General features: G+C 40.5%; 3 protein-coding genes across 7 annotated transcripts; 2 read left to right on the plus strand and 1 right to left on the minus strand.

Annotated features, from left to right (window-relative positions):
• Window positions 1–1,644, plus strand: LOC122661825 (60S ribosomal protein L36-2-like). Of its 2 annotated transcripts, none has more exons than XM_043857339.1 (4): window positions 1–144; window positions 718–825; window positions 1,124–1,323; window positions 1,523–1,644. In XM_043857339.1, exons 2-4 carry the CDS (start codon window positions 724–726, stop codon window positions 1,551–1,553), a joined length of 333 nt encoding a protein of 110 aa, XP_043713274.1. In that variant the 5' UTR covers window positions 1–144; window positions 718–723; the 3' UTR covers window positions 1,554–1,644. The 2 variants fall into 2 exon arrangements, with proteins under 2 accessions (XP_043713274.1, XP_043713280.1); XM_043857345.1 differs by having other exon boundaries at window positions 39–144; window positions 721–825.
• Window positions 1,645–3,382: 1,738 nt separating this feature from the next.
• On the minus strand, window positions 3,383–12,928 carry LOC122661713. 3 transcript variants are annotated; one of them, XM_043857212.1, is made up of 10 exons: window positions 12,630–12,928; window positions 9,730–9,816; window positions 8,372–9,456; window positions 5,946–6,034; window positions 5,693–5,796; window positions 5,470–5,569; window positions 4,847–4,922; window positions 4,633–4,747; window positions 4,006–4,537; window positions 3,383–3,851 (listed from the first exon to the last, which is right to left on the minus strand). In XM_043857212.1, exons 1-10 carry the CDS (start codon window positions 12,907–12,909, stop codon window positions 3,383–3,385), a joined length of 2,937 nt encoding a protein of 978 aa, XP_043713147.1. In that variant the 5' UTR covers window positions 12,910–12,928. The 3 variants fall into 3 exon arrangements, with proteins under 3 accessions (XP_043713147.1, XP_043713152.1, XP_043713160.1); XM_043857217.1 differs by having other exon boundaries at window positions 9,730–9,827; window positions 12,630–12,654; XM_043857225.1 differs by having other exon boundaries at window positions 9,730–9,830; window positions 12,630–12,643.
• Window positions 11,087–19,168, plus strand: LOC122661799 (30S ribosomal protein S6-like). Of its 2 annotated transcripts, XM_043857318.1 has the most exons (3): window positions 11,087–11,098; window positions 17,959–18,174; window positions 18,677–19,168. In XM_043857318.1, exons 2-3 carry the CDS (start codon window positions 17,992–17,994, stop codon window positions 18,953–18,955), a joined length of 462 nt encoding a protein of 153 aa, XP_043713253.1. In that variant the 5' UTR covers window positions 11,087–11,098; window positions 17,959–17,991; the 3' UTR covers window positions 18,956–19,168. The 2 variants fall into 2 exon arrangements, with proteins under 2 accessions (XP_043713253.1, XP_043713245.1); XM_043857310.1 differs by lacking the exon at window positions 11,087–11,098 and having other exon boundaries at window positions 17,936–18,174.
• Window positions 19,169–20,907: the final 1,739 nt, after the last annotated feature.

Genomic DNA, 20,907 nt, shown 5'->3' on the forward strand with positions numbered 1-20,907 from the left:
CTTTTTTAGTTGAAGGTGAGAAGTGGCTTGAAATCTATTCTGATTAAACCCTATCTAGTTTGAGATATGGAGTTTGAATTAGTTCTTTGTTTTGCAGATTCAGTCGAGGTGTCCTGAACGATCTATACCAGATCACATCAGGAGGTGAGTATTTTCTCTTGTTGATCCTTACCCTAAATTCTTAACCCTCATGTGCGTGTTTGATTGTTTTTTTCGAAGAGAACTTATGGTTTTAGGTTTAAATTATGTTCGTTTTGGTTCTTCTCTTCCAAATGTAGAAAACTGTAACTTCGTTCCTACAGCCATGATTTTGCATTTAGGTCATTTGAGATGTGGAAATGCTCCTTTTTTTAATTATTTTTTCCTTCTGTGTACTTTGCTTCGTATTCATGTTAACATTTGCTCTTGAAAAATCTGTTCATGGTGACTCCTCTCTGCATGTGCTCCCCCATGGATAGACAAGGGAGGTTATAGTTATTGAACTTTTGGTTGATACGGGTTTGTGTTATTGTAGCTGCGGGGTTGTTACTTAAACTCTTAATTGAAACTTCTGCATCACTAGAACTCCATTTCCTTAAACTCTTAATTGAAACTTCTGCATCACTAGAACTCCATTTCATGCCTTAAGATGATATTATTCTAGACATTGTCAAGGAAGAAATCAGTTATGTTTATCTTGTTGCATTCTGGCTGATGTTGCATTGTAATTGGCAGGAGCAGGTGATGGCTCCACAACAGCCGAAGAGTGGCCTCTTTGTGGGGCTGAACAAAGGTCATATTGTGACTAAGAAAGAATTGGCTCCTCGCCCATCTGCTAGAAAAGGAGTAAGTGACATTAGAGTCATTCATGCTATCAATTTATGCTCTGTTTGCTTCATACACTTGCCCCTTTTGTGTTCAAGTTATTTTGTTGATTTCCAGAAGTTTCTCTTTTCATATTTTAATAATTGTATATTGAGTGGATTGACATTGTCAATTGTTGTGCTCCTTGCTGGGTCTCTCATTTTATAATTTATACCCCATTTGTTTTTGTTTGGTGCATCGAGCATTGGAGATTGTTAAAACTAAATGTGTCCAATGCTTTTATTGTTAATATGACATACATTTCACTATGTTTGTTCAGAAAACCAGTAAAAGAGTCATCTTTGTGAGAAACCTGATCAGGGAAGTTGCTGGTTTTGCACCTTATGAAAAGAGAATCACTGAGCTTCTGAAAGTTGGCAAAGACAAGCGTGCATTGAAAGTAGCAAAGAGGAAGCTTGGTACTCACAAGAGAGCAAAGAAGAAGCGTGAGGAGATGTCCAATGTTCTCCGCAAGATGAGGTAATTTATTTTGTTCCCTATTATGACTTTTTGGCCATCCTTGCGAGTTGAAGGATGTAAACTAAATGTGTCCATTTTTAGTTACCCGGCATATTAGATTGTTAATCACTTAACCAGATATTGAATTTTCAAAATAGTTCCTTTTTTTATTTTTTTATTATCTCATTTCTAACATATTGGAGGTGATGATTTTATGCAGATCTGCTGGAGTAGGTGACAAGAAGAAGTGAGGATATGCATCAGTTGACCTGCAACTTGCTTAGTCTGTTGAAAGAGAAGATGTTTGCTCAACATTCATGGTTCATTGTTTGTAATGGAGAACAAAATTTTGACCTAACCCAGTTTGTTTTAGTTTAAAATGGAAACTATGGCTTGGCAAATTTTCAGTATTGTTCAAGAAGATGTTTGTTTTGTTCCGAGTATCAGTAATGTTCATAACCTTTGTCTCATGCAACAGAGGCCACCATGGTTCAAGAGATCAGAATTACAAATGAAATTGGCCACTGATCATTCTGATCCAAATCAGTTGGATCGGCCAGGAATCAGATGATTACTTCAAATTGATCCACTTTCTTAGATTAGCTTAGGATGCTAAAAGGCTCGATGATTCCTGTCTACCCCTTGTTTTCTCCGGCTCTTTCCCATATTCTCTGTCCCTTTTTCAAGCTACTGCCCCGCTGCGGTGGCATCTACGTCCTTAATCTCATCTACCTCTACTACCTTATGGGACCGGACCCTCTTCCCACAACCATCCTCTTTCCTTCTTCTCTGCCATGTCGTCAGCAATTCAGTATCGATCCTTTGATTCTCTTCCTCTCCTCGAGTTGTGTATAACCTTTGCTCCCTTCTGTGTCTCCTGCAACAAACGTGGGAACTGCCACCTCTGTCAACCCCTCGTCATCCGTTTCCTCATCCTTCCCTTTCCCTTGCCTTACAAATGAATCTAATCAATCTATAAAAGGCTAAATTCAACTCCCCATTCGAATCTCTCTCGTTCTCTCTCTCAACTCGAGCTTTTAAAACTCTGGATGGGCAAGTAGGATCAGCCTTCTTTTGATCTCGACAGGACTGAATTGGAATCCGCTAAAAATTAGATCGCAAATTGAATTTGGTGGTTGGTTCATTGAATCGAACTTGGGCATGCATTAAAATTGAAAAAAAAACGTAATATGATCTGATTTGCCAAAAAAAAAAAAAAAATTTTTTTGCAAAAAGTTTGGTTAAATAAAATGGAAGAAGACGAGGCAAAAATAAAGGGAAGAAGTTTTCCTTTGCCAAATGGTGAAAGATCATCACCCAATCAATGCCCATAAAAATCTGCTCCTTTATTTACAAATGGTCGAACATATTCTCCCATTGTGCGTGATTCCTAATTGACACCAATAGAAGGCTTTTATTTCATTAGTTCCTAAATTTTTTGACCGTGGCTGAAGGAAAACTTGAATAGATTCATGTGGGTGTCAAATATTTCATTAGTTCCAAAATTTTTTTGTCCAATCATTTGTCACCCAAATTTTACCCAAGTTACTAGTGAGTATCGCATTGAAGATTTTCCCAATTCTTCCAGCCAAATTATTTTTTCCATGAATCATGTGTGAAACTTAGGAGGAAAAAAAAAAGTTGCCTCTTCGTGTCACCAAAAAGTGAATTTAGAATTTCTAACTATTTTTTATTACCACTTGTTTTATTCACAAAAATTCTTAAAATTAATGGTAAAAGGTTTTTTTTTTACTTTTATGACATTATTAATTCTATACACTTTTTTTTTTTTTTTTAATTCTTTCCGAATTGAGATGTGAAATGATAAGATAGATTTTCCCCTCGGGAATTTTTTTTTTCCCCACAGCTTTTCAAACAAAAGATTTTCATTTATTATAGAATTTATTAATTTTACAATTAACCATATTATTCCATTATTCTTTCCGAGGGAACTGAGATTACACTTATACTGTTTCCATCCAGGAAACAAATGAAACCCTTAATCCCTGTTTGTTGAGGACAGCAAAAATGAAAGTAAGAATACATCATTTCTCAACAGCTAACATCCATGAAAACAATACTATTTCTGTGCAAGTTTCTCTACACCTTCCCTGCAATCTCCTGCGATCCTTTTTGCTCCATCCTGAAGGGCAACTGTGTTTTGCTGCAACCTTTGCATATATTCACTCAGCTTTAAAACACCAATCCCTTGAATCTCTCCAGTCCATCTTGTAGCTTCACTGACCCACTCCTTTAAAATGGTAATCAAGGAGGTTATCTTCTCAATTATCTTCTCGATAACCACTTTGGCATTTCCTTTGATTTCATTTGCCATGGCCTTGAGATTGTTCACCAATTTCTCAGCCCGGTCCACAGATTCAACCGCAGATTGCTTTCCTGCCTCGAGCCAAGTAACAGCAGCATTAGCTTCATCTTTAAGGTCACTGTCAACAACAACTTTAATGCCATGCCTCTCCCAACATTCTCTAGCTTCCTCTAAAGCTTTTGCTTGCTCCCTTGCTCTTTTTGCTTCGTCTTCTGCCCAAGCCCTGTACAAACAAGAATAAATAAAGGGAAAACAAACAAATCCCATGTAACATTCGTTCCCATCAGTCTCAAATTCCTATTCTTCTGAGCATAATTTTATTTAAGAAATAAAGACGAACCGCCTTAGTTTGGAAAGGAAAAAACTGCATCTCATACCTGGCCATGGACAATGCTTTCTTCTCAACCTCCAGTTCATATTGTAAATGGGCAATGGCTTGTTTATCACTCTCAGCTTCTTTCCTAAGATTGTCGATCCTTTTTCTTTCGAATGATATCTCCATCTTGTTGCTCATAAAGATCTGCAACTGCTCCTCCATCTCACGCCTTAATTGTGAGAGAACTTCCATTTCTGACTCAACAGCAGCCCTTCCCCTCAACATAGCATTATTTTCTTCCTCTCTTTCAGCTCTTGACCTTTCCAGCTCCAGCCTTGCCTCCTCAGCCAATTTCCCAACAGCATCAATCTTTTCCCTTTCCTTGGCGAGCTCCTTTTCGAAAGTTGCATTGACATCTTTTTTCACTTGTGTGACTAAAGCACGACGTGCTGCAACAGCAATTTCAGCCATAGACTCTGCTTTGATACGTGTAAGCTCCACACTGAAAATGTCAGCAACCTCACCGGTGGCGAGAGAAATAGCAGCTTGAGCTTTCGTGACTGGCTTATCCGGCTGAAAGAGTCTTGTGTAACCTATATCAGAGAAACAGAGCATTTTAAAGATCCAATCTCAAATTGAATATTCAACCTTTGCAATCTAAGCAGAAACAATGGAAACAACGGTATACCAAAAGCTAGTGCTATGATTCCCTGTTCCCCAGCAGATAGGTCAGCTAAAACAGCAGGCCATGCATCTGGGTTTATCTTTTCAATATCTATAAAGCCAGATCGTTGATACAGGATCTGCCAACGAGCACATAGTTTAATCAAAATTTGTCAGACATTCACAAGAGCTCACGATTAATTGCTAAAATAAACTAATTTAACAAAATCTTAAATGACCTGTCTGTCAACTTCTTGTAGCTGTCTTTTGTCTAGGGCCATCTTCCAGCTTACAAGATCCTGACGAGACAAGGGACTGCATTGCAAAAGTTTAACCAAAAAAATAGATGTATAACCTTGAGACTCAGAAAATGACATGAACCTATGTCAACCTAACTGAAACAAGCTTGGATTCCAACACTGAGATGCACATATATGAGTAATAACCATGAGACTCGAATGGAGACACGAGTGACAAGTTTATGTCAAACTAAAAGATTGAAAAATGGCTGGAAAGCCAACCTCTAGTGCATATATATGGTAATATTGAAGACAAAATCTTTGATCAATATTATTTTCCTCATTTTGTATAACTGAATGTATACCAAAAGACATTTTTTTTGTGAAGAAACACTATAGTCATTGTGAGGCAACTAGAAGTATAAAATGAATATATTAAAAAAGAGAAACAAGATGATGATTGTTTAACAAGCCAAAACTTTAGACCTAACAAGGAAGTGTCCTCACTCATGGTATTGCTAAGATGTTGTAGCCAGACAAGCCAATGCATAATAAATACTAAGGCAGCCAAAAAGGGAGGGGGGGCAGGGGGCGATAAATTAGAATCGCACTTAAGCTCTCACCTTTCTGGAGAGAATAAGAAGGGTTTGGGCTCTTCATCTATAGAAGAAAGTACATCACATCTTGAAAGCTTACTTGAGATAACTCCAGCTTCAGCCAAGCCTGCAATTGCAATGTACAGAAATGATGATGCATGTCAATGGAAGCCTGTCAAAGCAACAGGAAACATTTCCACAATCCAACTATTCTGTACATCAGAATTGAGCATGAGTTGCATTTTCTTACCTTGAATGGATGGAAAATCAGGATCTTCAGGTGTGATATCATCAAATGCAAGAGCAGTAAAATTCTCTATGTACATTGCAGGATATACTTTTGAAACTGTGTTCCTACAAGGCAGAAGGGAATTCTTTGTCAGAGGTGCATGTAAATACATTGCTTGGTGCTGCTCAGCAAAAATTTTCACAATCATTACAAAGCATTCGGCTGCTCATTTTAGGAGTTTTCACTACAGAAGTGGAAATAAGGGAAAATATACCTCGTTAGAGCACTGCTAGCAGAAACCAACCAACGAGCATACTCACGGCGAGTGCATAGATCACCAGGTTGAACACCAACCTCAATAATCTAAAAGACAGTCATTTCAGATAGCTACTACTGAAACTTACTATTATATAAGTTCAATTCTAAAAATCTTAAAATGTTAAAATGCCAGTTTTTTTTTCCTGGGGTTCAAAAGATGCAAGTCAAGTTCCTGTGCATGTATGAGCAGTATAATTTAGTACTGCTTTAGCTACATAGATAGAATTAAATATCACATAAATCCCCTGATATGGACCAATATGTATTGGTTTTCAGTAATCTGGCATGGTATTTAGAGAAATTCAGCTGTATCACTTCATCCACTGGTTTCATTTTGCATCAAACTGCAATTGGATGACAAATTGTGATAAATTAAATATTAAGAGATATAGCAACAGTATTCAATTAAATTTCCAATTCATTTAACAGGGAGTGGACAGATCATTCAGAAACAAGTGTACAGGAGGCTACTTAATATACCTTACTGGACCAAATTTCTAATCGAAGGTGTTCAATTGTTAGAAAAAGGGCCATTACACATTGCTGGTCCCGCCTATGATGGGTCCTGGGAAGGGTGAGTTTGGAGTCGATCCTAACCTTTGGCATTTTTGTGCAAGGTGGCCGCTCTCTAGACTTGAACCCAGGCATTTTCCCTGGCAACCTTTTTACCATTTCTCTAAGCAAGGAAAAAAAAGGGTGAATATTTGTTCCTCCCCCCCCCCCCCCCCCGGCCGGCTAGATCTTTTGATTTTCTGCTTTGAAGGTGCTTATAGTTTGGCATGGCCACTGGTTGCACCAAAATAGAGAAAAAAATATATTGACAATTTGTGTGCTTTCCCTTGGGCTCAGTTTGTTTCAGTGGTAAAGGAGAGACCTATTTTACAATACAATACAAGAATTCGAATACAACTTCCATGCTAAAAGAGGAAATTTGCAAACCAGAACACAGGAGCAACATGAATTTTGTTTACTAATTTTTCTTTCATAAGTAACAGAAAGAAAAGTGCCTTTCTATTAAAAGTGTCCATTGTATATAATTCATCAAGTTGCTGATGAGGATTCATAATTGGTTGATGCTAGTAATATACTCAGTCTTCAAATTATTAGTAATTGTATACCAGTTGGTGGAGGGCCAGTTAGAAGAGGGAAGAAATCTGAGAAGAAATTTTGCAGGGGAGGGGAAGCACACAACCACACACTCATGATTGAGCAACCAAACAATTTATATTCAATATTCACTGTGTCCATTTTTGGGTACATGCAAGTATTTAATTAAGAGAAAACCAAAAACTCCTAGTTAGACTCTAAAACTGAAACAGCTTGTAACTTGCAATTCAAACTCTATCTAACTCCTACGTATGCAACTCAAAACAAATAAATTACTAAATAAATAAAATACTTCCAAGTTGGACCGGTTCTTGGTTTGGGCCTCCAAAGTGGGTCTTGTTTGTCTAGGCAGGCTAGAGCAACTGCATCACCAGTGTAGTTACTTAGGTACATTAGCAGCATCTGATGCCTGGTGGATACACCTCCCTTAACCAATATTTTGATTCTTACTCAGATTCTCTAGTAAAATCCTATAAGCTCATCTTTTTCAAAATAGAAAAACAAACAGCTCACAGTTATTCACAAACCTAGTTAACAGACTAGAGTTTTATCTTTAATTTGGATGAGTTGAAACCTTCTCCAGAGATTTTTCCATCAACCAATTTTAGAGGATTGTGATTGAAGGATGCTGAGAAGATCAAGGAAATCAAATACTGAAAGGATGTCTTCTCATGACACTTTCACTGCGTACATAGTATATTTCTTCTCTTTCCTTTCCCCCTCCCCCCTCTTAACCACCAAAATGGAATTCCTTACACTTGTCAGTTGATAAAAATGACAGTGGGGGTGCACAATCAAAGAAGATGCCAACAATTGAAGTTTGGAGACACAGGCTTTTGCCACTTCATACCCCTACTATTCCTGTTGAAGGGATAATAACATCAACATACTAATTTATTGATATATTTGCAGAAAGCATTTTTTCATGAGGATAGAGATTGAAATCCTGAGGACAATGATGTTACCCTAAAAATTCAAATGGCTACCTTAGCGTTTGTTAAGAGATGATTTCAGGAAGAATGCAGCAAATTAAATGAAACACAACTGATTGCCTGTACAAAGTCAATGTGAAAATAATGAAGAATAATGCATTTAAAAATACATACAACATTTGACCAACAGACATCAATTATATGCCTAAAGTATTGAGCTAAATTGACGAGTAGCAAACACAAGCTTACAAAATCCACTTAAATTATTTAAATCAATGCAAAGCCAATCCAGTAAGCAACTACAGAATGACCAGTTATTGCAAAAGTGGGATCAAAGCATTACCTTCAACACCTGCAATGCTGCACATGCCTGCCCCTGAACTTGATCAACAACCGCAGGAACCAAAACCTTGCCAGGCGGAACCTGTAGAGCTGCGGAAACTAAAGATGGAGCAGGTATACCAGCAGAGGAGGAGAAGCACTTAGGTATGGGTGACCCAAATGACTCTTTGATTGCATCAATCTCAGTATAATCATCTGTACTGGGTTCATTTGATTTTGGACTTGCTAACATTGACAGAGAGGTTTTTCCAGATGGCCCAGCATCACCTAGATCATTCCCTTCTAGAGTTGAAGTAATGCCCCCATTTGGGACCTGCAGCGTTTTGTTGAGGTTGAGGTCTTCTTTGGTCGAAAGAGGGGCCACGTTCTCCATTACATCTTTGGACTCAACCTGTGAATCTGAAAGCAAATCCAACTCTGGACCAACTGACTTATCCAAAGTTAAAGGTGAATCAGGAATATGTTGATCAGAACCAGAAAAATCCAGAGGAAGCTTGGGATTTTCGATTTCCCTTAATACAGTAATTCCCTCCTGATAGTAGGAATTAAGATTTCTTGAATCAGCGTCTGAAACACATGGGTTAACGAGGTTAACATCATTGAGTTCCATAGCGAAGTCTGGCAGAGAAGCAGCTGGGTCACCCCCTGACTCTTTAAAGTTGGAAACATTAGAAGACCCATCAACTACAATGTATTCAGGCATTCTAGATGAGCTCATATTAGAGGTGGAAGGTATTGCTATTTCCTCAACAGCTGGTCTAAATTGCAAATGATCTTGATTGGAAGCATTTGTGCTGGCATCAATACCTCTGGAGGCCAATTCAACATTTTCCATTAATGAACTCCCCACATTAATGTTATCATCAGTAGTGCTTTCATAAGTAGCTTCAGTAATTTCTGGAGATGATGAAGAATCCATGATTACAAGTGTCTTACTTACAGGACTATAATCACTGTGTAAGCTTCCCTCATCAGACATAACAGTGTCGTCCTTATTTCTGACCATGTCAACTCCATCATCCCAGTCACCAGAGGCTAACGATACTTCCTGCTGCACAGTAAGAGGCTTCATCTCTGGTTTCAGTTCTGTGTAAATTGAAATATTCATATAAATACCGTGATTAGAGAAGTTCCCGATGGTAACTAGCACTAGTGTTATGGAGATGGACACCAATACTAACAAAATATTCACAAAGATGAAAAGAATCTATGAACTAAAACTCACTTGTAAGGTAAAATGTTGTCTTAGAGATATGGATCTGTACCAGAAGAGCTCCGGTAAAATATTCACAAAGATGAAAAGAGTCTATAAACATAAAAAGGAAATTTGCGAGAGAGTTTTCATATATGCATACATACCAGAAGAGCTCCGGTTGCTTAGAGATATGGATGCAAAGGTAAGTCCAGCAGCAAGAACAACTCCAGCTATGCCTGCTCCAATAATTCCTGAAAGTAAACTACTATAAAAGTGTCATTAATCTACTAAAACCTAGGCTTCAAAGAAATTTGAGTATGGACAAGAAAAAGATTTATGCCGTTTACATTCTGAATAACACAGATTTATATTCTGTGGGATGTCAGAACATATGTGTTATTCAGAATGTAAAAAACATAAATATTATATTTATTGCCCCCCTCCCCAAAAAAAAAAACATTCAGACCGATCTGCTTTTTGGTCAGAACTCCACTCATTTATTTCCTCCATCTCGTTACCCATTGCCATCATAGGAGATTTCAATGAACCCCCACAAACCCAAGATAAATATGGGGGCAAACCAATAAATCTCAACCTCTTGCCTGCAGCAAAATGTAGACATCTCCTCGCGGATTTCCAGTTTGATGAAATCCACCCTTCGGGTTCTTGGTTCACTTGGACAAACAAACAAAAACCCCCCAACACCATCATGGAACACTCAGATAGGTGCATTGGCACACCCAACTGGTTCTCCCTATGACCAAATGCTACCCTTCAATCTCTTCCATCTCGTGGATCTGATCACAATCCACTTCTTTTGTGAGAACGAAACAAATTGGCACCTTATGTTCTCTTGTAACTTCTCCAAAAGATTCTGGGCAGGGGAACACTGGGTATTCGGACTGAACTACTCCAAGCAAACAATATCCTTGACCTCTTTGAATGTTTACTTTCAAACCCAGGTCTAAACCAAACAGAGAAGAATCTCATCCTAGGGGTGACCTGCATCACTGTCAACTTCATTTGGACTGCAAGGAACCAATCCATCTTTCAAAGTATCAAACCCAACCCAGTCAGTATCCTCAACAATATCAAAAGATGGGAATGTGGCTTAAATCTCCTACAATTCCCTACAGATGACTGTCATGACTCCATAACCACACCTACCTTACCACCCCCACCGTTGGACTTCTACCTTAACATCCCTTCAAAAGACAAAGTTATAATCATTTCTGATGGCAGCTTTGACCAAAAACCAAACACGGAGGATGGGAAGCAGTAATACTCACCAACAATCATATTATTTCTGCAAATGTGAATTTTGGTGATACAGGATCAGCCCAAGAAGCAGAAGCCAGAGGGATCTTGCAAGGAGTCTCAAGTGCAATACAGTTGGGAAGACAAGGACTAGAAATTTGGACGGACTCTCAAGGAGTGGTGCACTTCTTTCAACAACCATCAAACTCACCATGGCCATGGGAAATCTTTGGAATCCTCTTTGATGTTCAATCTTTTTTTAAGTCTTCCAATTCTGTCTGTATTAAAAAAGTGGATAGAACAGCTACTTCTTTACCCCACCACCTACCTAATCTTTCCAGCCGCACTCTTATTACTGGTAATGTACTGAACAATCTATTGAGTCTGTACCCCTTTTAATTTTCAATAATATTTTATTTCATTAAAAAATTACAGATTATGTATTTAGGCAAAAGACCCAAGGTGATAGAAGTTTAAAATTTTTTCAACCATATCCTAATTGGCTGATGAATATTGAATTGAAGCTGACCAAGTTTGCTTCTTTGCATGTTTACTTATATCACATGAGGTATGAATGGGTCTCAGCTTATATGTGCAGACCTGGTATAGATAATTACAGGGATGGAGCCAAGTGGGAACCTGGTTCCATCACCCCTCTTCTTTTTTTTTTTTTTTTGGGGGGGGGGGGGGTGGTTAGGAGACACCATCCTCCCTGAACCCACCCATCTCCACACCCTACCCCCACTCCCCCACCCCCAACCCCAAGAAAAAAAAAAACAACCACAGATATTATATGATCTTCCTTATTTTCTCTTTTACGACTTTGATATGCCTTTTGTTTCAATGGAATTATAGACTCATAACTTTTGTAGACCATATAAATCCACTGTCTCAGCCTCATTCTCTTGCTTTATTTTGTCTTGACACACCTGAGTTTCGATTCTGGGAAGACGTGACAATAAGAGAATATAGCCATCCGGGAGGGGGTTTAGAAGTCCTTATGTATCCACATGTCAATGAAGTACAGGAAAGAATGAGAATCAATAAACCACCTTCTCATCCACTCTGAAGTATCTACAGAGATAGAATCACTCTGAACTGGGAAGATATATTTGGGTTTTCCTGTTTAATATTGATGGTTTAATTAGTTGAGGTATACCAAAGTTATTTGGAAAGCATGGACTGTTATGTAGTCTTTATGTTATGGTACAATTGTGAATAGGAGGAATTTTCCAAGACAATAGTTCAAGTGAACAAAGAATCTGCAAGTCTCATATTAGATATAGGCTTGTTAATGGAGCAAATGTTTTGCACCATTTTGCTAACAATAGTTAAAAACCATAAATATTGAGTGGACTTGTGGAGGATATCATCAAGACAAGCCTCAGTGGAGGTTCACTTGGCAACTTCAATAGGAAAGGGGAAGTGTTGGGTGATGGTAGTGCCAGGATAATCAAAGGCTCCCCGATGTGAGTTGACTTAATGTTTATATAAAGCTAATGCGCTCCTTCAATGCTAAAAATTTCTAAAGATGTAAAGGTTGATTGGCAAGCGACGGAAGGAAAAATCAAGCAATGCAACTGTTTAGGCTTGGGTCCTCGCAGGATGAAAGGACATCGAAGACTGCCCTACATTGTCCAGAAAACTCAGGAGCTGACCCCAGCGATTAATATATAGTTTGGTCAGTCTTTCCTTTATACTTTGAATTTTCGTAACTAAAAATCTTTCCTTCGTCGAGTAAACAAAACAAAAGAGGCAGCAGTTATTGAATAGCACAATCATTAGCACGCAGAAGAAGCTCACTCACCTCCGAAACCTCCCTTCCGCTGCGAGCCACCGGATTCCGCACCAAACCAGCCAGAGAAATTATAATTTGATTTGTCTGAATTCGTTCCAGAATTTCCAGTAGGATTCCGGTCAGTTCCATCACGCTCCGCCGCATTACCAGTGGTAGCCAAGAAACGAAATCTACGGTCTGAATTCGTACACAAACGCGTCCGGGATAATGTGAAGGAAGAATTCCTGCATCTCAACCCAAGTCGAAGCTGAGATGAACTCGGCCACGAAGGAATAATCAAAGATGCCATAATATGTACCTCTCAGCCGGAGAAGTTGAATGAAGAATTGCCGAGACAAAAGAGAGAAATTATGGATTGAAGAAGCTCAGTTTGCAGAGAGCTCCTTCAAACACTATCAGAGTCAGAGAGGATAGAAAATAAAAGGGTTTCTGTTTGTCTACCTCCCATAACCATTTTCTCTTACCATGTCTCTATCTCTCTTTTCTCCGGCAACGGTAACGGAATCCGACATGTTCGTCACTCCACAGTGTCTATGACTACAAGTCTACAACTAAAAGGAAAGTTCCACGGACCGTGTAAATCGGTTCGGTTCTAGGTATTTTTGGTTCCAAAGGGTGTGAACCAAAACCGAACCAAATCTGAAAATCGATACTCAAATTGAACTTGCCCGATTCGGTTCTTACATGTTTGGTTTCGATTCCTGTTCTCAATTAATATACTATAATGGGAGGTAGTTTTCTGTCCGGGAGTGTGGCCTACGCCAACACTCCCATGTGTCTATCTCTCTCCTCCTCAAAAAAAGGGGGCAGATGTGTCTTTTCACATATGGAGGCAGAGTTCTTTTTCCCTACTATAATATAGTAGTATTATAAAATAGAGAGAGAGTTGGGGACGCTGCCCAAACCATCGATTGTGCCCAACGAGTAGGGTGGGACAAAGAGGAGGGGGGGGGGGAGGAGAGACAGACACATTGGGCACAGGTTAAGACATTTGTGACAATAATAATTCGTCTTAATATATACTTCAGATAACACCTTAAATTGAGTTATAATGTATTTGTCACTATTATCTTATGTTGTGTTTGGTATATTGGATTCCCTTCTAAGTCGATAATGCATTCTAAGAAATCACACCAAATGCAACCTCAATTTCAAAAACTACACGATATGAGTATAGTTATATGGAAAAAGTTTTCCTACACCATTGGTGAAGGAAAAGTACAGCCAACAATAGTCATAAATGTCTATCTTCTATAGCACAGGGTCGATAATACCCATGCATTGCCCGTAGATATCTTATAAATATCATCTGAATGCCTCGGTCAAGGGAGAAACTGTGGCCTAAGGAAAACCGTCTCCTAGTTGTATAATTCATTCTCTTTATCCACGAGCCACGATTTATAGAGTTGAGATCTTAAGGGGTGGGGCGTCTAGGACACACAAAATGTTGAGGATGAGATGATAAATATTGGTTAAATAAAATAGGGGGAAAAAAACGCTAACCGGAACTATGCCTCGACGTGTACTTTCGCCCAGGCACAACCGCTTGCAAAATAACTACCGCATGCAAGAGATAGACACATAGGATGCTAGCATACGATATACCGCTAGCATACCCAAAATATAGGGGTGTTGTTCTCTGTGCCGCAGCGTAGGCTGCGCCCAGGTACATGGGGTGGGCGTAATGATCACCCTGCCCCCTGAGTGGCAGGCCCATGTGCTTGGGCACAGCCTGCTGTCACGGCCCGCCCAACAAAGGCCCACGGGCCTAACTTGCAAGCCCATGGACTTGGACATTGGGCTAAGACCAAGTCCATGGCCTAGAACTCTCTACACTAGAAGGGAGTCTAGATATATTCTAGAACCTCTAGAAGCAAGAATGGTCAAAGAAGTTTCTAGAGAAGCTTCTAGAAAAAGCCTTGTAAATAGCTAAGGAAGGAGGAGACTTCTAGAGTTCTCCAAGTAGCTAGAATCCTCCACAAAAGAGGTGGGAAGGTTCTAGTCTCTTAGGCTAGAAAGTTATCCACCATTGGATGGAGGACACTTGTAAATATCTTAAGTATTCTTTGGGTTCTTAGTTGCCTATAAATAGAGGTGGCCTCATTTGGCTAAGAAACCAACCAATCAACCAACCAACCACCCGATCAAGCAAGCAAGCTATCAAGTCTTGTACTAAAAGCTTTCAAGCAATTCAAGTGCATTCTTTCAAAGTCTCTCTAGTGTTCTCTAAGTTCTCTTCCCAAGCCCCTTGCTAGAGTTGGTGAAAGGCTGACTTAGTGCTAGAGTGAGTACTAAGTGCCGGCGCAGTTGCTTAGTAAGGTCTAAGGCCGTGACAAGTGTGGTATCAGAGCTTCGGTTGCGAGGGAAGATACTTGTAGATTCGACATCATGGCTAACGAATCGGAAGTGCTAGACATGATGGTGAGTGAGCAAGCCCGTGGGAGGGAGGCCATTCCCACCAAGGAGAGGCGAAGAGGCAAGGACAAGTCTGTGGACGTTAGTGGAGCTATGGAGCCACGCCTAGCTCGGGTGGAGCTAGCAAAGGCCGAGGTGAAGGAGTGCCTCGATGTTATAGAGCAAAGTGGGGAGGAGCTCGAAGGCCACATGATGGAGCTCAAGGAGGAGCTAGTGGGCCAAATGGAGAAGCTCAAGGAGTCCCTACAAACCACTCTCAACACCATAGTGCACGCCCAATAGGAAGAGTTTGCCAGCTTCAAGGCCCAAGTGTGGGAAGCATTGGCCAAGATGGATGCTCGCATCGATGAGGTACAAGCAGATTGGGCAATGTGTAGGAGGGCAGCGGCCGGGGGAGCCACTACCTCCCGTGAGGTACCTAGGGTGGAGGTACCTAAGCCCAGGCCTTTCGATGGGAAGAGAGTGCGCGGGAAGTCGACAACTTTGTGTGGCACATGGAGAGGTACTTTGAGGCAATGGTACTCGAGGATGAACCTACTAAGGTACAAACGGCTACACTCTACCTCACCGACACAGCAACTCTATGGTGGCGCAAAAGACATGCAGATATTGAAAAAGGTATGTGCACCATAGACACCTGGGATGAGTTTAAGAAAGAATTAAAGAAGCAATTCTATCCCAACAATGCTACCTTCTTTGCAAGAAGGAACATCAAAAGGCTCAAACATACTGGGTCTATTCGAGACTATGTCAAAGAGTTCACTACTCTTGCGCTCGATGTCCCGAGTATGACCGATGAGGAGTTATTGTTCAACTTCATGGATGGTCTCCAAAACTGGGCTGCACAAGAGCTGCAACGCCGTGGTGTGCAAGACCTTGCTTCAGCCATAGCAGCGGCAGAATCATTGATGGAGTTCCAAAGAGAAGACAGGCCAAGAAAGAACAATGGGGAGAATGGTGGGGGAGACCAAGGTTCTGATGCTCATCACCCCAAAGAAGACAGCAGTAAACCCTCTTCAGGCAAGGAGGGTAAGCCTCGTCTTGACAAGAAGGATAAGTTCAAGCCCAAGGACAAGTGCTTCTTGTGTGATGGGCCACACTGGGCCAGGGACTGCCCAAAGAGAAAGGCCTTAAGTGCCTTACTCGAAGAGAAGGGTGAAGAAGAAGAGCCGATCCGTATGGGTTCCCTAATGCAGCTTGGTGCTATCAAGGCCAAGACGGAGGTCAAGGTCACTACTCCACAGAAGGGATTGATGTACGTGGAGGCGCAGATGAACGGGAAGCCTACACGTGTCATGGTCGACACAGGTGCTACCCACAACTTTGTCTCAACGGAGGAGGTAAAGAAGCTTGGACTTAAGGTGTCCAAGGAGGGAGGTTGGCTCAAGGTTGTCAACTCCCAAGCTCGTCCCATACAAGGCATAGCTCGAGGGGTCGAGATGCGGATGGGGACGTGGAATGGCACCTTGGATCTGTCGGTGGTGCCTATGGACGACTATCAAGTGGTGTTTGGCATGGATTTTCTTAGAAGGGTTAAGGCTATACCCAAGCCATTCATCAACACAGTATGCATCATAGAGGAAGGTGCTCCATGCATGGTCCCCACGGTGTCAGGGACCAAGGAGAATGCTAAGCTCTTGACAGCGATGCGACTTGAGGAAGAAGGAACGAAGCTCAAAGACTCCACTCTCGGCATATCGTCTGGAGCTAAGGAAGATGGCATTGTAGAGGCGGAAGCAAGGCCTACTAAGAAGGCCCTTGATGGATGCAAGGACATCAGGCCATCAGGGATGCACAAACAATAGCCACCTAAGGGGAAGGTGGATGTGGCCCGGTCTTGCAAAGACAAGACCAAGAAGAAGAGAAAGAGGAGGGCTAGCAAAAGAAGGCGACCAACAAGCTTCAAAGACGGGAAGTTAGTGCTCGACAAGTCCCTAAAGGAGGTGTCTAAGGAGGAGGCTCGCCGACACACTGGCCCATACGAGGAGAGACATGGAAGACTCCAAATGTGGCTCAATGGATGTTGTTACTTCACACGGGAGGAGGCTATACAGGCGTTCATGCAGGCCATATACAGAAGTTCTCCAAGAAGGTTGCGACGAGGGCGTCGCCAACTTGGGTGGGGGAGAGTGTCACGGCCCGCCCAACAAAGGCCCATGGGCCTAACTTGCAAGCCCATGGACTTGGACATTGGGCTAAGACCAAGTCCATGGCCTAGAACTCTCTACACTGGAAGGGAGTCTAGATATATTCTAGAACCTCTAGAAGCAAGAATGGTCAAAGAATTTTCTAGAGAAGCTTCTAGAAAAAACCTTGTAAATAGCTAAGGAAGGAGGAGACTTCTAGAGTTCTCCAAGTAGCTAGAATCCTCCACAAAGGAGGTGGGAAGGTTCTAGTCTCTTAGGCTAGAAAGTTCTCCACCATTGGATGGAGGACACTCGTAAATATCTTAAGTATTCTTTGGGTTCTTAGTTGCCTATAAATAGAGGTGGCCTCATTTGGCTAAGAAACCAACCAATCAACCAACCAACCACCCGATCAAGCAAGCAAGCTATCAAGTCTTGTACTAAAAGCTTTCAAGCAATTCAAGTGCATTCTTTCAAAGTCTCTCTAGTGTTCTCTAAGTTCTCTTCCCAAGTCCCTTGCTAGAGTTGGTGAAAGGCTGACTTAGTGCTAGAGTGAGTACTAAGTGCCGGCGCGGTTGCTTAGTAAGGTCTAAGGCCGTGACACTGCGCTCCGGCACAGAGAACATTCTACCAAAAAAATAATACTCCACTTCACTTAAGGATCACACCAAACAGGACCTTTTAGTGTTGAAAGCAAAGCTTGAGTATTTTGCCGACCATAGGGATCTGTTTTATTCTATTTCTTGTATCTCTGTTTCCTCAAACTATCCTTTCACCCTTCCCCTCCAGGTGAGAAGACAATTCAACATAGGAAATAGAAACTGAGAAAAATGCCGCTTTATGATTGTATGCTGTTGTTGAAGCCCCATGTTAAGAAGGAGGCTCTGATGGAGTTGGTTGCTCGGGTTGGAGGACATGTTCACAGAAGTAATGGTGTTCTTTCCGATATAAAATCTTTTGGTACTGTTCAGTTGGGTTATGGTATTAGAAAACTTGATGGGAGACATTACCAGGTACATCTATATTTGCAATTCTGTCTTCAATTTCTTTCTTTTTGATGCTGTTTTGCCTTTGGTTTCTTTCCCAATTTTAAGCAGACATGGCTGTCATTATTGTATTTGAGAACTATTATAATAAATTCTCGTTCGCTTTTAATTGCTCTCAACTAAGGAAAAGAAGAAAAGAAAGAGAGTGCAGTTTGAACCAGCTGTATTACCTCTATGGAAGCTAGTGGGGAGATTTATCAAACACTTGGTGGGTTTATCTAGTTATCAGACCAGCAATAGTGTAGACTGAAATAAGTCTAAATTAAGAAATTTGAAGAGGAAATTGTGAAGAGAATTTTTTTAATTGATGTATAATTAGTCATTTATGAAAAGGGTTAATTATTCAGATTGGTTAAAGTCCAATGATCCAACCCAAGCACAGGTGTTAGGAAATGTGAGTTTCCAATGATTATTGTCCTATATATGTGATTCAATTACGCATTTCTGAAACTTTTGAAACTTTGAACAGGGTCAGCTGATGCAGATGACAATGATGGTTACGCCAAACTTCAACAAGGAGCTACAGTACCTGAATAAGGAGGACCGGCTACTACGATGGCTTCTAGTCAAGCACAGGGACATAAAATATGGGCTGGAATTTGTGGTTGAGAATGATAGAAAGGGCGAGCTGAACAAGTTTCCCAAGAGCAGAATATATGATGATGAAGACATTGATGATGATGACGATGATGATGATGATGATGATGAGGAATATGAGGAGCATGAAGAGGAGGCCAAGGAAAACTGAACTGTGAATTGAAACTATTTGATTTTGATCTTGCTTAGATTCTTAATGATTTTATCTGTTTCAAAGTTCCTTCAATGTCTTTTTGAGTTCTGAATCTTCTTTAGCTTTGAAGTTGTGTTTGCTTGTTCTTGGTTGTGTTGTAAATGCATGATTAGCGTAATCTGTATGGGTTTGACAGGGTTAATTTTGTTAATCTTTGAAAGCTTGGATTTTTTTTTACCAAATGGGATTTTAAATAATACAGAAAATTCCTTCAGCTTGGGTTTTCATATGTCTATGTGGATGATTAGTATTTCTGGTTTGATGATTCATTAACCAATGAATGGTGGTCCAATCCAATGAAGAGCATTGAAGAGCAAGAGAAGCGATTTTCTATCAGGTTTTGCTTCTTTCAGACTGGCTATTGGTTGGGCTTGGGTGAAGAGAGAGAAACAGGGAATGAGTGAGAGTACAGGGCTTAGGAAGCGATGGAACCAGGGCACTGAGCAGTAGAGAAAAGGAGGAAGCAATTGGTGACAAGAATGCAAGCATAGCCCAGGCTTCAGTGTTTTAGTAATTATCTGTCATAGAAACTTTATCTGTTTGTTTATTTTGATGAACTTGTATAAGGGAATGAGACTTACACCCTTACTTGAAGCTTCATCTTCAAATTCCTGTGTGCTTGCCTGTAATTTAGAGGCTCTCATGAGTTGCATTTTCATTAAAACTATATGCTTTTCTTAATTACATGCATGTTGCATGGTTTTGAAGTGGAGCACTGAAGATATGCAAATTGGAATCTTGATGCATACATGTTACATGAGATGGAAATTTGTTTTGTGTATGTGGATTAATCTATGCATGTAAAACATACAAAGACATAAGCATAAAAAAGAGAGGCAGATTGAAGACAATTGACAAGTGTAAACATGTAAATATCATCGAGAAACCTGAAGCTTCTATGCATTAGAAAGATAGTTAGAAGGCAGGAATCCCTCATCTGCAAGCTTAAGAGCAACTAGCCCCCAAATGCTTGTCGCTGAAAAAAACTGGTGTGGCGCCGCTGGATGCTTCTGATCAATAGGAAGAGGAGTTGGGGGGGGGGGGGAGAAAAAAGCTTATGATGAGCATCTATTTGAGTTGATCATTTCCAAGATCTAATTCCAGTTTTTTCTTATGTAGTGGAATGCCTCACAATCTGCAGTTTTACAATTGAGGGAAGAAATGTTCTTGGTGGATGCAGGACCTGTGACCCCCAGAATTTGAATTCAAGAAGAGCCTACAGGAGTGCCAAAAATTAAAATTACCTTTATGAGTATATACTTTTTGTGCTGCTTTTGTTTTCTTCAAATATATGAAAAGAAAGAAGGTAAGCATTACAGACTTTGCTGACAGATCAAATCATATTCAGTTTTTGTTATCCTAGTAAAATCTGAAAGACAATAATGATTCAGATTGACAGAAACCAAAGTTTGTGTATCTGAGTCAAATATTGCCTGAGATTGAATAAACAGAAATAGAAGAAATATCTGCTACATGCCTATGGAAAATTGGGTCACCAAATTCATCCATATGAAGTCATCATATCAAGTTGGAAATCCTGATTTCAAAATTAAGAAATCCTTCTGTCCATCGCATGAGCACCACACTCAGGATTTCCAGCTCAATGGGAGCTTGTCCATGTGGTGAGCTCTGGTGCCGCGCCACAAGATCTGTAGCGCACCTCTTCACTACAGAGGAGCTAGATCTATTTTTGTAAGTTTGAAAATTTTCACTTCCCTTACCTTTAATTTTCCTTTCAACCAGATGGAGCCTCGGAGAACCCTTTCCCAAAAGATTATAACAACATAATTGTAGGGAAAGGGTTCCTCATGGCGCTAGTGTGAGGAGGAATCTGCACACCATGCTAATGGCGGTGTGGAGAATGGTATCATTCATATAGGGCCCAAATGTGTCAGAATAGGAGAGAGAGT

The sequence above is a fragment of the Telopea speciosissima genome, chromosome 1, assembly GCF_018873765.1.
Source record: "Telopea speciosissima isolate NSW1024214 ecotype Mountain lineage chromosome 1, Tspe_v1, whole genome shotgun sequence".
Taxonomy (NCBI): domain Eukaryota; kingdom Viridiplantae; phylum Streptophyta; class Magnoliopsida; order Proteales; family Proteaceae; genus Telopea; species Telopea speciosissima.